We start from the raw sequence: 15,388 nt of genomic DNA on the forward strand, positions 1-15,388 counted from the left end.
AAATCCCCAGATACAAGAAAGAAACTATGGGTGGCACGTCATTCTCTGTTCAAACAGCCAAACTATGGAACTCTTGACAACCCCAACATAAGATCCATGGATAACCACCTTATCTTCAGAAAGCTACTCAAGAATTGGCTCTTCCCCACATCAACACCATATGCAAACAGAAATGTACAGCATATCTCTCTGTATATAAGCATTTATTTGTACTCTAAATATGTACCTATATGTGTATTGCTTTGTTTAAACGAGTAGAAATACTTCTGTTAAACCATATATATACATATATAGATATTCATTAGTTCTGCTTAACAAATGTACATATTACTGATAGTTACATTATTCTATGTGTTTAACATGTACATAAGTGACTGCATTGATAAGTAAATCTTTTATCATAACTATTTATCTATAATTGCTTAGCTATTGATATACAAAAAATATAAAATTTAAAGTACAATGCTACTTGAAAGCCGAAGTTTGTTTAATGCATATGGATCTACATATACTACCTTGCTTTATGCATCTATATATCTTCCATGTACTTATGGATCTACATATGTATTACTTTTCTTCTAATTCAACATATCCAATGCATTACCCTATTTTTCACCCTATATCGATCTGAATATATTCTCTACCTCAACTTTGACTCATCTTAAACCTCTTTCTACTACTCTTTCCAATGCACTACCCTGTGTTTCACCCTATACCTCTATCAATATATCCTCTACCTCCACTCTCATTCCTCTCAAACCCCATACCACTATTTTGATCCGCAAAATAACCCGTTCAAGACTCTTCCCTACACTACCCTACTTTCATCATCTCATACCTCTTTACTATTCCAGTCCTCCAAAACAAGTATTTCTAAACCTTCCCACTGACTCTTCCCCTTCCACCTCCCTTTTACTCTAACCCCTCCACCTCTTTCTACTACTATTTCCAATGCGCTACCCTGTGTCTCACCCTATACCTCTATCAATATATCCTCTACCTCCACTCTCATTCCTCTCAAACCCCATACCACTACTTTGATCCCCAAAATTACCTTTTCAAGACTCTTCCCTACACTACCCTCCTTTATCATCTCATACCTCTTTACTATTCCAGTCCCCCAAAACAAGCATTTCTAAACCCTCCCACTGACTCTTCCCCCTCCACCTCCCTTTTACTCTAACCCCTCCACTTCCCTTTTACTCATCGCAAGCCTACTCCCACTGCTATAAGCTCCCCAAATAATTATAAATCCTTTACTCTTCTGTTCCTCCACTATCCTTTTCAATCCAAATAACAGACTAACATGTCCACCACACAAATTCATTTCATACTTCACTATACTAATTCACCACTAATCCTTTGTGTTCCAGTGTAGAGTGCTACTTGCCGAAAAAGCACTTCAACACTTCATCAGGGGTAGCAAGCGCTATATAAATGCAAACCTTTTTACCTCTTCTACCCCTTCACTATCCTTCTCAATCCAAATAACTGACAAACATATCCACCACTCAAATTTCTTTCATATTTAACGATACTAATTCACCACTAACACTGTATGGGTTGCAGAGTAGCAAGCTACTCACCAAAAAAGAACTTCAACACCCCATCAGTGGTAGCAAGAGCTATATAAATGCAAATTTTTCCCCTCTTCTAACCCTCCTCTATCATTCTCAATCCAAATAACTGACTAACTTATACACCACTCAAATCACTTTCATATTTCATGATACTAATTCATCACTAATCCTTAATCTGTTACGGAGTAGCCTGCTACTCGCTGAAAAAGTTTTTCGACGCCTGGCCAGGGGCATTAAGCACTATATAGGTGCAATACAATACAATAATAACCACAAATTATGAGGAGGAACTGAAGTACCGACTTACCAAAATTCCTCCAGAACTCAACAATGTCTTTATGCTGTTTGATGCACTGAAAGATATACTTACCCACATTTCAGACAATCTTATAAAACTACCTTAAATTGAAAGTGATAGTCTTACGCCATGATGAATAGACTTAAGTCTCTTTTAAGGAAAGGTAACACTTTTTTAAATAACTACCATATTTTCTAACTTAAAACTGGCTCAATGCATTGTAATAATGAAGGAAAGATCTACGCCTGTTTAAAGACAGAGTGAAGACTGTTTAAAGACAGAACACCGTTGGGAAATTTCACTTACTTTTAGAACTTAAAACCATCTTTGGAAGCCTAAGTTAAACAGGTGTGGCACTCAAACACAGGAGTAAGTCCTACAGGTGTATATTTATAAAATGTTCTTATGAGGCAGGTGAAAAGAGGGTGGTTTGCAAACAAAATGGAGCTGCAGAGGCCTTATCTGGTTGGTTCTGCAAAAGCTCAAATACACTTGGTGGAGAAGTGTGGCTCACTGGTTAGAGGAGGCAGACCTGGAAGCAGAGGTCAGCCCCGGACCAGGGTTCAATTCCCGGCTCGGCAGGGTCTTGAGTCCTAAAATGTCCATGGACTCGACAATTCTCGCTCCAGTGCCTACTCGATTCACGGGTTCACACTCTGCAACTCTGGGCAATAGCTTGCTTAATCTCCACAACGGCCCCTCGCGGCGGGATGCCTGGCTTTCACCTTGTGGATACCCTGCCGGGGTTATCTCACAGGGGAATACCAGGACGGGTTCCCTAAGCAAGCGCTTAGAAACCGCTCGGTGATTTGCGCTATATAAATTCCTGTACATTTACATTTACATTCACTTCTAAAGAGAAACGAGAGCAAAACTTTCACCATGTTGTGTGGGACTAAACCAATAAGAAGACCTGCTCATTTCATTAATAACATTAAGGTGTGTGAGGTTGCCTCCTTATCTTATCTGGGTATCCTGTTTGATATGCCTGGAAATCTATTCTGTTAAATAGAATAGCCATATTTGAGAAATCAATCATTGGGCTACAAAGATTTTGTTAAAAAGTGGGTTCTAAACCTATGAGAGGGCTTCTAACAACTTATGCTAGTAAAAGTCTGTTGATTGCTACTTATGGGGCAGGTGTTTGGGGCAATGTGGACAACTAAGAAATCCAACAGGTGGAACTTTCTTTATGAAAAATCTACATCAAGTTCCACAAATCTGTTCCAGTGCTATAAGCCATGATGAACTTGGCACGCCATTATGGGTAGAATTAAATTAGCTCGTCTTTTACCTGGAACTCTATCTACTTCAGGCTGCCCTTGATATAGCATGGTTTGCTGATGTAAATTCTGTCTGCGAGGAGATGGGGCTCCCGGATCCATTTGTTTCACCAGGTTCGTGTCTGAGTATTGGTGAGGCCAGTTTAAAACACATTTTTGGGGCTACGTTTTCGTCGAAATTAATGTTGGGGCATAAACTAACGGTGGTCACTTACAACCTGATCCACATTGAAGAGGGCCCTTAATTCTACCTCTCCTTGATCAAGAATATATACCATCACTTTTGATTTTGTTTGAACCTTTTACCCCTAATGTTGGGATACCCTGCTAAGTATCCCACTATGTCGGGCTTGAGTCTTTGTCCTTGCGACTGTGTTCCTTTTCAGACTAATTTGTGCACCTTGTTCTTCTGCCCCTTCTATGAGCTTCATAGAAAGTGATTTTTATTGCCTTTAAAAAAAAAAAAGTTTTTAAGTTTAGATCGTGCAGACCTGCCTTGTTGTTCTTGCAGCAGGTACATTGCCCCCAGATATGCGGCTCAGTTGCCTACTTTGTTTGGAAAATTTAAAACATTCGGAAACTTACTGTAGTATAAAGGTGATCTGCCTTAGGTAGTGTCTAATGGGGCATTGGATTTTATGCCGCAATGAACCATCTGAAAGTACTGTAAAATGGGTCATTGGGTTTTATGCCGCAATGGACTATCTGAAAGTACTATAGAATGGGGCATTGGACTTTATGCCGTAATGAACCATCTGAAAGTACTGTAGAATGGGTCATTGGGTTTTATGCTGTAATGGACCATCTGAAAGTACTGTAGAATGGGTCATTGGGTTTTATGCTGTAATGGACCATCTGAAAGTACTGTAGAATGGGTCATTGGACTTTATGCCGTAATGGACCATCTGAAAGTACTGTAGAATGGGGCATAGGACTTTATGCTGTAATGGACCATCTGAAAGTACTGTAAAATGGGTCATTGGGTTTTATGCCGCAATGGACTATCTGAAAGTACTGTAGAATGGGGCATTTGATTTTATGCTGTAATGGACAATCTGAAAGTACTGTAGAATGGGACATTTGATTTTATGCTGTAATGGACAATCTGAAAGTACTGTAGAATGGGGCATTGGACTTTATGTTGTAATGCACCGCCTGAAAGTACTGTAGAATGAGGGATTGGATTTTATGCCGTAATGGACTGTCTGAAAGTACTGTAGAATGGGACATTGAATTTTATGGCGTAATGGACCATCTGAAATACTGTAGAATGGGGCATTGGACTTTATGTTGTAATGCACCGCCTGAAAGTACTGTAAAATGGGGCATTGGATTTTATGCTGTAAAAGACAATCTGAAAGTACTGTAGCATGGGGCGTTGACTTTGTCGTGATGGATGGTTTCCGAGTACTGTTTTATGATATCTTATGATGAAATGTTTGTGCCCTATTTATCCTTACATTGTGTGAGATGGATGTATATGTTACCTTCTTTGTTATAGATGAGGTGTGTCTAGTATGCTGTGCTTTTATGCTGCAGAATTGCTCTTATGCTACAGAATGTACTGCTTAATGACTACTCATGATACAATGCTGGTGCTCTACTAATGCCTAAGTTGTGTGGGATGGATGGATGTACATGCTCTCCTTTTTATGGATGAGTCACTTTTATGTGTCTGAATATATATTACATTCATGCTACAGAAATGTAGTGAATAAAGAGATGTGATTGACTGACACATGTCCTGGTGAGTTAGTTTTGACGTAAATACAGACATCCGAAACAATTGATCCTTACCAATCTCAGTGAAATTGTGCTGTTTTAGCTTGCAATTTGCAATTCATTGGAATGGTTACAAAGATGAATCTGGTCCCATAAAACGAATGATAAAAGGAGCATTAAGTACACACGCATGTATTTCCTTCTCCTTAAATTGCTATTTGAGCTCAGAGACAACATGGCGGTGTACAGTCTAGAAAAAAGTTAATAAATAAAGTAAATGTTGTAAAAGAAATATCCAGATACATTGTGATTCAAAGAATCATAAGTAACTACAAAGATCAGTGACTGTTCGGTAGAAACAACACAGAACGAGGACAGGTGTGAAATGACAACTGGCCTGGAAATGAATTCTGCTGGCGGGAGGAAGTCCCACTCTGTAGGAGACCCTGCAGAAGGTCTGAGTAGAGAGCTCCTCATGGTGGAATTAGGCAACACCCAGGCACAACAGATCCAAGCTTGTGATCAGTCTGTGAGCTGGCATCTGAACCTCTCTTGGTCGGTGTTCCATGACAAGTGCATTGTACGTCATGCGTCAAAGCATGAAGGTGATCACAAGAAACTGTGGTGTACAAGGGTTAAGCTTTGGAGAATGAAGGCCATCTCATCCTCATTGGTGGTGAGTCTGACTCCCTGGTGATGGATATCAGTGTGAGCCGACACCTGTCGACACAGAGAGGTATCATCCCATACTGGTGGACAGAAGCACCCTTGCTGAGTCACTATGATGCTGCCTGCCTTTAAACAGATGTTAATGCTGTATTTCCCATTGTTCTAAAACAATATCATTGAATCTGATAACAGGCAAGCATGAGTCCTCACTATTGTTTCTGTTTCAGTTTTCAGGCAGTTCACAAGTTCAGCTCTGGCGCAGCCTTACCCTGGGGGCCGCTCTTGGGAGCCCTTGCGAGCTGCCACTCACTGATGGTCATCGATGGGAAACTTCAAGGGGATCCGCTGGACCTCAAGATGTTTGAAGGCACCTATTGGGTAACTCGTCCTTGCATTGTTGATACTCACCATCACATTGTTATCACAGAGTCAGACCACACAAACTTCAGCAGTAGATAGTACTGCCTTTTACAGGAGCCCTTTTCTTAGTATACTTGGGAGTTAAAGCAGCTCCAGGGGGCCGCTGCATTACTTTACAACACCTACTGCAGCTAGTCATTTGACCATAGGTTATCTGGATCACTACATGAGGTTCTGCAGCAGACAAGTGCTACCAACACTTTTGCTGAGCGGAGAACCTCCAATGCCTGGTTTACTCAATGGTTAAAGCAAGAAAGACCAAGGTTTTTCCACTGACTAGAAACCATAAGACCAGTCCCACATCCCACAACATTCTTTCTCCAGCTAAACTAAAGTGCTTGTTTCATAACCAATAGTAGGAGGGAAAGGGAAACAATAGTGATGCACAATGGCTCCATCTATGCAGACTTTTAAGACAAAATGACAAAGCAAAATTCTAGCAGTTTGTAAACAACTTGGACACCTACATATCTGGCTCTAGGGTGATTAGAGGGGACATGGTATGTTCACACATGTGGATTAAACACACCAAAACCCTATCCAGCCACCCAGAAGATCCCACGACCATCACAGGTGATGTGAAAATTACAGTTAGCATGAACAGGTATACATTTATTAAATATCCACAGAAGGATAATGTTATCACCATCAACCGAGTGATGCATTCATTCGGAACCTACAGATGCAAAGGGGACGAGGACCTCTTAGGATCTCGGCTTGTTAAAAGTCCAGAGGTGGATGGAAAGACTAACTTCCTTATTTTCTGCATCATTTGAACTAGTAATTGTTTCAGACTCGTGGAAAGGCTGTATTTTGCATCAAATATTCAAGATATGTGACAGGCAAAATCCAGCTATAATTATTGCCTTATTGCACCACTAGATGTGCAAGTCAAAGCCAATGCCAGAATCCTTTTGGAGGAGTTAGAATGATGGACCAGTGACAAGCACCTTATTCCATTTATACAGACCAGATTTAGGCTTCTCTGTAGCACAATGGAGAACTTTGTGGTACTAAGATACATAGCACCTACCTCTATCAGTAAATCTGGTTCTTCCCTTTTTCACTTGTTTCATAGTCTATTTGGCGGTCTTCGACTGAGTGGACCACAATATATTGTGGTTCATATTGACAAAATGGGATATCCCAACATCTGTGTGGAGAGCCAAGATCTCACATCTGAAGGTGGAGCTTCACAAAGCTATGAACAAGCTTCACATTTACAACCAGTAAAATAAGCTGAGATGCAGTGAAGCCTAAACTAAAATAATGATCTTTGGAAAAAAGAAACATCAAGCAAAACAGAGCTGGACTCCGGGTAACAGCACCTTGTTTCATGCTGCTATATACCACTATTGGGGCGATGGCTTTCTGATAATGACTCCCTGGATAACAATCGGCAAATATCCAGCTACATTGCCCATCGTGGACTCTGTCCTTAAAGGCAAGTTTCTTCCATAGCCCCAACACCGATGTCCAATCAGAAATTGCACCACTGCTGGACTCTATGTTATGCAACATTTACAGAGAAGTCTTATTACTTCCAAATAAACAAGAAAGCCACAGGCCCATTTGGCATTTGGTTTAAGAAACTAGGAACGTGCATGCAGTGCTGCATTCATTAAACCCTGCAACATCATCTTGAAAGCTTAAGACCACACCCAGAAGTACAACCTGCAGGAAATGATTAAAGGTAAGGACAACCTTACAAACCATTGGACTCTACAACTAAACAAAGCCATTGCAGATCTAGAACTCACTCCAGAATAAACTAACATAGCCTCAAAAGCATCTCTCAAACTATCTAAAAAAGAGGCCGCTTCAGTTTATCTCACATGTCGTTGACTCCACCACCTTCGTCTGCGTCAACCTTGCTGATCTTTCACTGACGCGTGTAAGATGTCATCCATGCAACGCTGCCTGAGGGAAGCATCAAACAAGTGATAGAACAGAGTGTCATAAGTGTGTGCTTTCTGTTGGTTCCATCAAAATGCATTAGGAGACCTGGGGCTGACTCCACACAGGGACCACAGCAACTATCAAAACTAAACTATATTACAACTTTATGGCTCGACATCACAATTGTTGCCAGACACCTATATGAGCATCACTAGGTAGGGGCTTTGGCTTCACACACATATTGGGAGGCTGGAGTAAATGTTTTGGTTGGGCAGGAGTTGTGTGCTTCCACAAAGGAGTGCTTGCCTTCATCACAGTTGTGATCATTTTGTTTATTTTTTCAGCTACCTGAGATTGAACTTTCAGGGGCACATACGTGACATTGTAATACTGTTAAAGTGGCTTACATAATTAGATCCATCTATTACCATGCTATTTAATTGTAATGCTTCACATTAGCATAAAACCTTCCTTTAATGCCAAACCTATTGGCATTACCAGTGCTTGTGTTTGGTACCGTGGCTAAAGAGGAAGGAGGTAAACTTTTAATGATAATTTGTGTAAAAAAGGGCACTTTTAGTTGCAAGAAGGCCTTCAAGCACTGCTTAAATACTGGGGGGCTTATTTACAAGCCACTTACACCACCAGTAACTCACATTTTCCCATATTAAAAGTGATGCACCAGCGGTGCAAGGGGCTTATAAATAAGCCCCTGAGGACCTACTGAGCACTGATGGACAGCAAACTTCCTATCGATTATTTAAAAAATATGAACTGTAGTATCTTGAAACATTTACAGATGGAATTGTTGTGTTAGTAGCATCACATCTAATTTACAAATCTTATATGTGAGAATATGAGTATAATGATTCAAATATGTTATGTTATGTTATATGGGACTTTTATAGCGCAACGGCTACTCCAAAGGAGTGTCCCGGCGCTTTGTGCTCCAGACCTTGAAAGAGACTAGAGAACATAACAGTAAAAACAGAAACCAAAAAAAGGGAGAGGTACACTAACCAGAGAACAGCCAAGTCTTTATACCCTTCCTAAAGACGAGCAAGTTAGATGTGGCCCGCAAAGACAGTGGTAGGGAGTTCCAGAGCTGGGGGGCAAGGAAACTAAAGGACCGACCGCCCAGTCGGGCCCTCTTTATACGTGGTACCACCGCCAGAGCCAATGACTCCGATCTTAAGGATCGTGCAGGCCGGTAAAAAACCAGCCTCTTCTGGAGGTATTTTGCACCATTGGCATGCAGGGCTTTATGGGCTAAGGTCATAGCCTTAAACATTATCCTCTTCCGTATAGGAAGCCAATGAAGGGATAGAAGTAAGTTTGAGGCACTAGTACGGCGATGCAGGCCAAAAATCGCTCGTGCTGCAGCGTTCTGGGTCACCTGCATGCGCTGTAACAGATATTCTGGCATATATATATATATATATATATATATATATATATATATATTCACTGAAAAAACCATAGGTTATAAACCATATATAGTTAGGAATTAGCATTTAAAAAACCTTACTTTACTCACACAAAACCATTGAAATTCCATATATAGTTAGTTGTACTAACTATATATCGCGCACCCGCAATCCACTGCTGATCATGTCACATATTACATCATTCATGACATGGTCAGTGACATCACTGATGACATCACTGATGACATCTCAAATGACATCACTGATGACATCACTGATGACATCACTGATGACATCTCAAATGACATCTCAAATGACATCACTGATGACATCTCATTTGACATTACTGATCACATCACTGATGACATCATTCATGTGATAATACGATGAACCTCTTCAGACTCTAATATACCTTAGATACACTCAGTGTAAACACAGACTCACAGATTGTCACTCATCCATGAAGTTACACACACACCTAGTCAGTCATGCAAACAATCAATCACACCTCCATTTCCTTAACTATACAGTTAAACACACCTTACTTATTCAAACATATACTAAAACATATTTACTCACTTATACAATCCTGGATACAAGTTCACAATGATCCATACAGCCACTCACACATTCACTGGCTCTTATGCACAGTTATTTATATATGTCAACTCTCACATGTACTGTATTTTACATATGTACTTACTTTGACATGTAGCACTGAGATATCTATTCACTCACCAATACAGTCATGCACACAGTCAACCGCCCATACAGCTGTTTCCACATGCACTTTTGAACCCATACATCTATGCAGAGAGTCATACACCTCCCAGCCACCCATACACACTCTCAGTCTCCCATACACATACTTGGGCAACCAATCAATAACCCATATAGTTAATCATATAGCTACTGATCAACACATGCAGCAGTTTACAGAACAACAGACATAATGATGCACAAATTAAGACAGTTTAGTCACTAACCCATGCACTCAGTGAGACACATTTAATCACTCACTCATACAGTCAGTCATGCACCTACTAAATCCTTTGTTCAGACACTTCTACATCCACTCATTCTTCAATATGTAAGACATATTTTAACTTTACAGAAACATAGAGTCACTGGATGTTGTCATCAGTGATGTCATCAGTGATGTCATTTGAGATGTCATCAGTGATGTCATCAGTGATGTCATTTGAGATGTCATCAGTGATGTCATCAGTGATGTCACTGACCATGTCATGAATTATGTAATATGTGACATGATCAGCAGTGGATTGCGGGTGCGCGATATATAGTTAGTACAACTAACTATATATGGAATTTCAATGGTTTTGTGTGAGTAAAGTAAGGTTTTTTAAATGCTAATTCCTAACTATATATGGTTTATAACCTATGGTTTTTTCAGTGAATTTTCAAGGTTTTGTAAATGCTAATTCCTAACTATATATGGTCTATAACCTATGGTTTTTTCAGTGAATATATATATATATATATATATATATATATATATTATATATTACCTACTGGCGGTCGCCAGTAGGTATATATAGTTAGGATTTTTTCCCTATGGGATTTTTGAAAATTCTATGTCTAATAACTTTGGCGTTTGTGGACGGAATTGGATGAAATTTTCTGGAAAATGGAACATTTTGTTTCTGAGCAGCCCCTGAAAATTTGGGGGGGGGTTCGTCCAGGGGGGGCCGAGAAAAAAGGGGGGTCCCAAAACGTGTTTTTAACATTGAGTTTTCCATAGGGCGGTTGGCCTCACTTTTAGCCCGAACGGCTGAATGGATTTGCACGAAACTTGGCAAAATTGTAGGGACTGGTAGCCCGATGTGCCTTTTGTAGGTCTCAATATATGTGCTCCAGTGGATTTTGAGAAATTAACGTTTAAAAAAAGATATATATCTGTAACAGCGGACCGGGCAGCTCCCCGGTTCGCGGACCGGGGCGCGTACCAGAACTTCGCGTAGCGAAGCTGATTGGCTCTCCGGTGTCTGTCAACATTCTAAACAGTCCGGAGCGGCCGCCATCTTGTCTCTCGGTAGGATTGAGAGACAAGAGGAGGCCAAAACAAAGGGGGAAATAACCATAAGGGGGCATAGTAGATCCTCCCTGACCCCCTAGGTTTAATGTGGAGGCTTTAAAAGGGCCCCGCGGGGCAAAAAAAAATAAAAAAAAAAATTGTTTTTTTTCGTGGGTAGCGCCCGGTCCGCGAACCGGGAAGCGTTCTGGGCAGCGTACTGCAATGAAAAATGAATGAGAGACTTTTCAAATGCAGTATGTTAATTGATTGTTGGTTTTGTTGATTATTTTTTATTTTTTTTAGTTTTTTAAGCAATTATTTATTTTTGTGATTGTGGTTGAAAATTTAATAACATTTCTAACATTTAACTAGTTTATTAATTACATATAAAAATGATTAAAGACTCAAACAATTTTTTAATATTACATACAATTTTATTTTTCGGATTGTTTTTCAAAATTTAATAGAACGTCTAGCATTTGACTGTCCGATATGTCCTCTTGTTGAGTGAACATAAGTTCCCACATTTGACCGTCATCATAATGAAGTAAATGATCCACAGATTCTACACATTGAACTAATTCATGGTCCCGTGATTCATCCATGAAATCTGAGTCATCATTGTCCTCAATATCTTTTTCTGTGTTGTTCTCCAGAACAATTTCAAAGGAAACATTCTGCTCACCTTCCATTTTATTGCTGTAATTTGCATAAAAAATAAATATATCAGTAGTGATAGGGCACTGTTGGGTTTAGGTGAGTTTATAACAGAGAAGTAATCTATGGGCACTGTATGGTTTCAGGCGTGAAGTAGTACTATTAAAAAGTGCCTGTGAAGAAGCCTAAGTAAATTCATAATTATACCACAGAAACCTAAATCAATCCATAATTATAATAAAGAAGCCTTTCTCAATGTCTAACTCTTACAGAGGGATAGTATATAACTATCTGAAAATGTTTTCAAATTTATAAAATAATATCTCACCTTCTAAAAACAAGTTTAAGTTGTGAGTGAAAATGATCTTGCAATGTAATTCAGGAAGTAGTAGTCAAAATGGCTGTGTTTCTCTCTCTTTCTTTATATATATTCAGGTACATAACCAATCAAATGTCAGGTAAAAAAAGTAGAAAATGAAAGTAACATTTTAATTGGTTGTCAATTCCAACACTTCAGATGTGTTTTGAGAAGTAATTTACCTCAGGGTATTTAGAGAGGTCTACAGGCTAAATGGCTAAATGGAATTCCAATCAAATTTGTGAAAATGGTAGGGATTGGTATGTAGTATGAGCTAATCTATATTTGGTGAAATTGTCTCCAGTCGCTTTTCTGTAAACTACTTTCCCACCTTTTTTGATGGTGCGCTTCCCAGGGAGCGACCCGGTACGCGAACTGTTGAGCGCCCCGGTTGGCGAACCTTAAGCGTTACGGGAGTCTACCATTTTGTGTTTCGGTCGAATTAAGATACAAGATGGAGGGCAAATAATGTTCAGAATGGGTAGAAGGGGGCACGGTAGACTTATTTTGACCCCCTAGGTTTTCTGAGGGTGGCTGAGGAGGCTTATATGTGCGAAAAAAAAACATTTTTTAAAAAAATGGCATGGGAGTCAAGAACATCGCAGAGTAGGGTTATAAGCTGGCCGGTGCTTGTTCTACATTGGCATGCAGCTCTCCCTTTGAAGACTAGATTCCTGTTTGTATTCCCCAGTCTAATATAAACAAGCATTTTTTATACTGCAATCAAAATAAAATAAAGCGGAACAGGACCGTAAATTACGTGTGACGTACATTGCATACAAACTGAGGATTCACGTGTGTTTGTCTATACACTCCAGCACCCGCTTACACATACAGTGGTACCTACACAGCAGCACACACACACTAACAAACATAGATAGATACACAGCACAGCGTGGGACACGCACACAAACACAGTGGCTCACACACGCACACTCACAGTAGGCCACATACAGTAACTCGCTGTACACACACGCGCACACACACGCAGTACATCACGCTCCACATACACAGGCACTCAAGGTTAAATGCACACGCATAAAGTGGCACAGACACAGAGTGAGTCACACACAACTGCAAGGTCAGTAATTGTCAGGTACAAACCCACTCGCAAACAGCGTGACTCACAAGCGCAGTAGTGCATACCCTCACACTGTTACATGCTTAAAGTGGCACACAGTCTAAGATGCAGTGACACATAGACTATTACTATGAAGCACACACACTTAGATAGACATACCTAGGCACGTGCACACGAGCACTCCTAATTTCAGATTTGGACGTAGCATTCGCTGCGTTTTGTAGTCTGAGAGGCATTTGAAACACACAACCACCTGCCTTTAGCTCATACACTCAGAAGGTGCCAGCACAGGGCTCCCTCCTATATCCGCCTTAATGCGCTCTTGTTCTGCCAATTAATTAGCCTCCGAGGGTGGGAGCGGTCGCTCTTGTGATCCCCCCGCCTGCCGGGAGGCTCGGGCACATTACAGACGGAATAGCAGTGGTCCCCACGCCACCAGCTGCCTAATAACTGAGCTGCCTGCAGCCCGGCAGAGCACAGCTGGGACCTGCCCCACCAGGCTCGGCACCAACAGCTCCCCTAATCAGCCGGGCCAGCCGGCCACTGCGAGCCGCTCTTTAGTGGGCAGATGGTGTGACTTTGGACACTTTTACCTGCGTTAAAGTATTGCATGCCTCCCTCGCCCCCCCCTCACTCCCCTCAAACTATACACCCCTGCTTTCAAGTGGAGGCTGGAGGGCATCTTACTCATTCTAGAGACTAATTACAACTCTGATTTCTAGTGTTTATTTGGAAGGGGCACAGAAGTTGCAATTGTGTGTTGCATTATTTCTTATCAAGCACGTAGCAGCAAACACCTGGGTAGGTCAAATGCATGAGAGTATTTTTCTAGGGTTTATGCCAAGCTCAAGCATTTAAAAGTACTTTGAGATGTGATAAATGTCCAAGATCACACAGGGTGTGCCTGCAATGACACTGTAATTGTGCCCAGCTATCAGGTTTTACAATTTGCACTTCAGCCGCTGGATGGTAGGTAGGATTTGTAAAGTGTGCCCAGGATCACACAGTGTGGTCATGCAGCAGTTTAATTGTCTACTGGACCAATAAAACTAACATTGTCCAGTATACCAATCAAAATTGCTCTCCAAAGACACCAGGCAAAGCAGACGCTCCCTCAAACAGATCACCAAGCGCAATTTACCCTACTTACAGCCTAGCCTGTTCTCTGTCGAGACTTTAGCAATCTTTAGAGCACAAGATAAGATCTTTTCACATGGAAGAGTCAGACGTATTGCAATATTACTTAAGAAACAAGCATTGGCATAGACAATAGGTCTCGCCTTTGGGACCTTATACGTGTTTAGCCATGCAACAGTTGATGTTGCTGCACCAAGGATATTATGCTGCATAACTAAATACTTAGAAGGTCCCAAAGGCGAGACCTATTGGCTATGCCAATGCTTGTTTTTCTTTCACTTCGTTATCTATTTTGTTTTTCACAATTATACCCTCTTCTGTCTTTTCTTCGGTAAATAGATCTATTAAACAGTATCTCTTCTTTACTCCCTATAGCTGTCTTTCTTTTAACATCACTCTCTGTTTACTTTCCTTATACTTACACTTTTAAAAAAAAAAAAAATTTTTGGGGTTAGCTCCCGGTCCGCGTACCGGGAAGCTAACCCGGGAGCGAACCAAAAGAAATAGAGCTTGCCAGAGTGCTAAACATTGTAGCTATTTTTTTTGAAAGGGAAGGTAGTTCTGAAAAGAACTTTTTTTTTTATATTTTTGTTGTTTTATATTTTTTTTTATTTTTTGAACATTTTTTGTTTTTTTTGTATTTTTTGAACGATTTTATATTTTTTTTGGTTTTTTTGGGGGGGGTAAACAACAAAAAACAGGCGTTGAAAAGGGCTCAACAGGAGCAAAAAAAAATTACTGGGGGCGGTTAGGGCAATCATGGTGTTCATATGCAAGGTTGAGTGCATTGATGCTCATGTTGCCACAAGCTAATAATGCACG

At 40.5% G+C, this 15,388-nt stretch overlaps 1 protein-coding gene across 1 annotated transcript in view; it reads left to right on the forward strand.

Moving 5' to 3' along the window:
- LOC144792080 (putative cation-transporting ATPase 13A4) overlaps positions 1-15,388 on the forward strand; it is a 315,751-nt gene that overhangs the window by 180,939 nt on the left and 119,424 nt on the right. The window contains exon 12 of the mRNA XM_078666931.1: positions 5,745-5,930. Within this exon, the coding sequence (XP_078523057.1) occupies positions 5,745-5,930 (186 nt within the window). The remainder of the gene's footprint in view (positions 1-5,744; positions 5,931-15,388) is intronic.

Source organism: Lissotriton helveticus, chromosome 11 (genome assembly GCF_964261635.1).
Source record: "Lissotriton helveticus chromosome 11, aLisHel1.1, whole genome shotgun sequence".
NCBI lineage: Eukaryota > Metazoa > Chordata > Amphibia > Caudata > Salamandridae > Lissotriton > Lissotriton helveticus.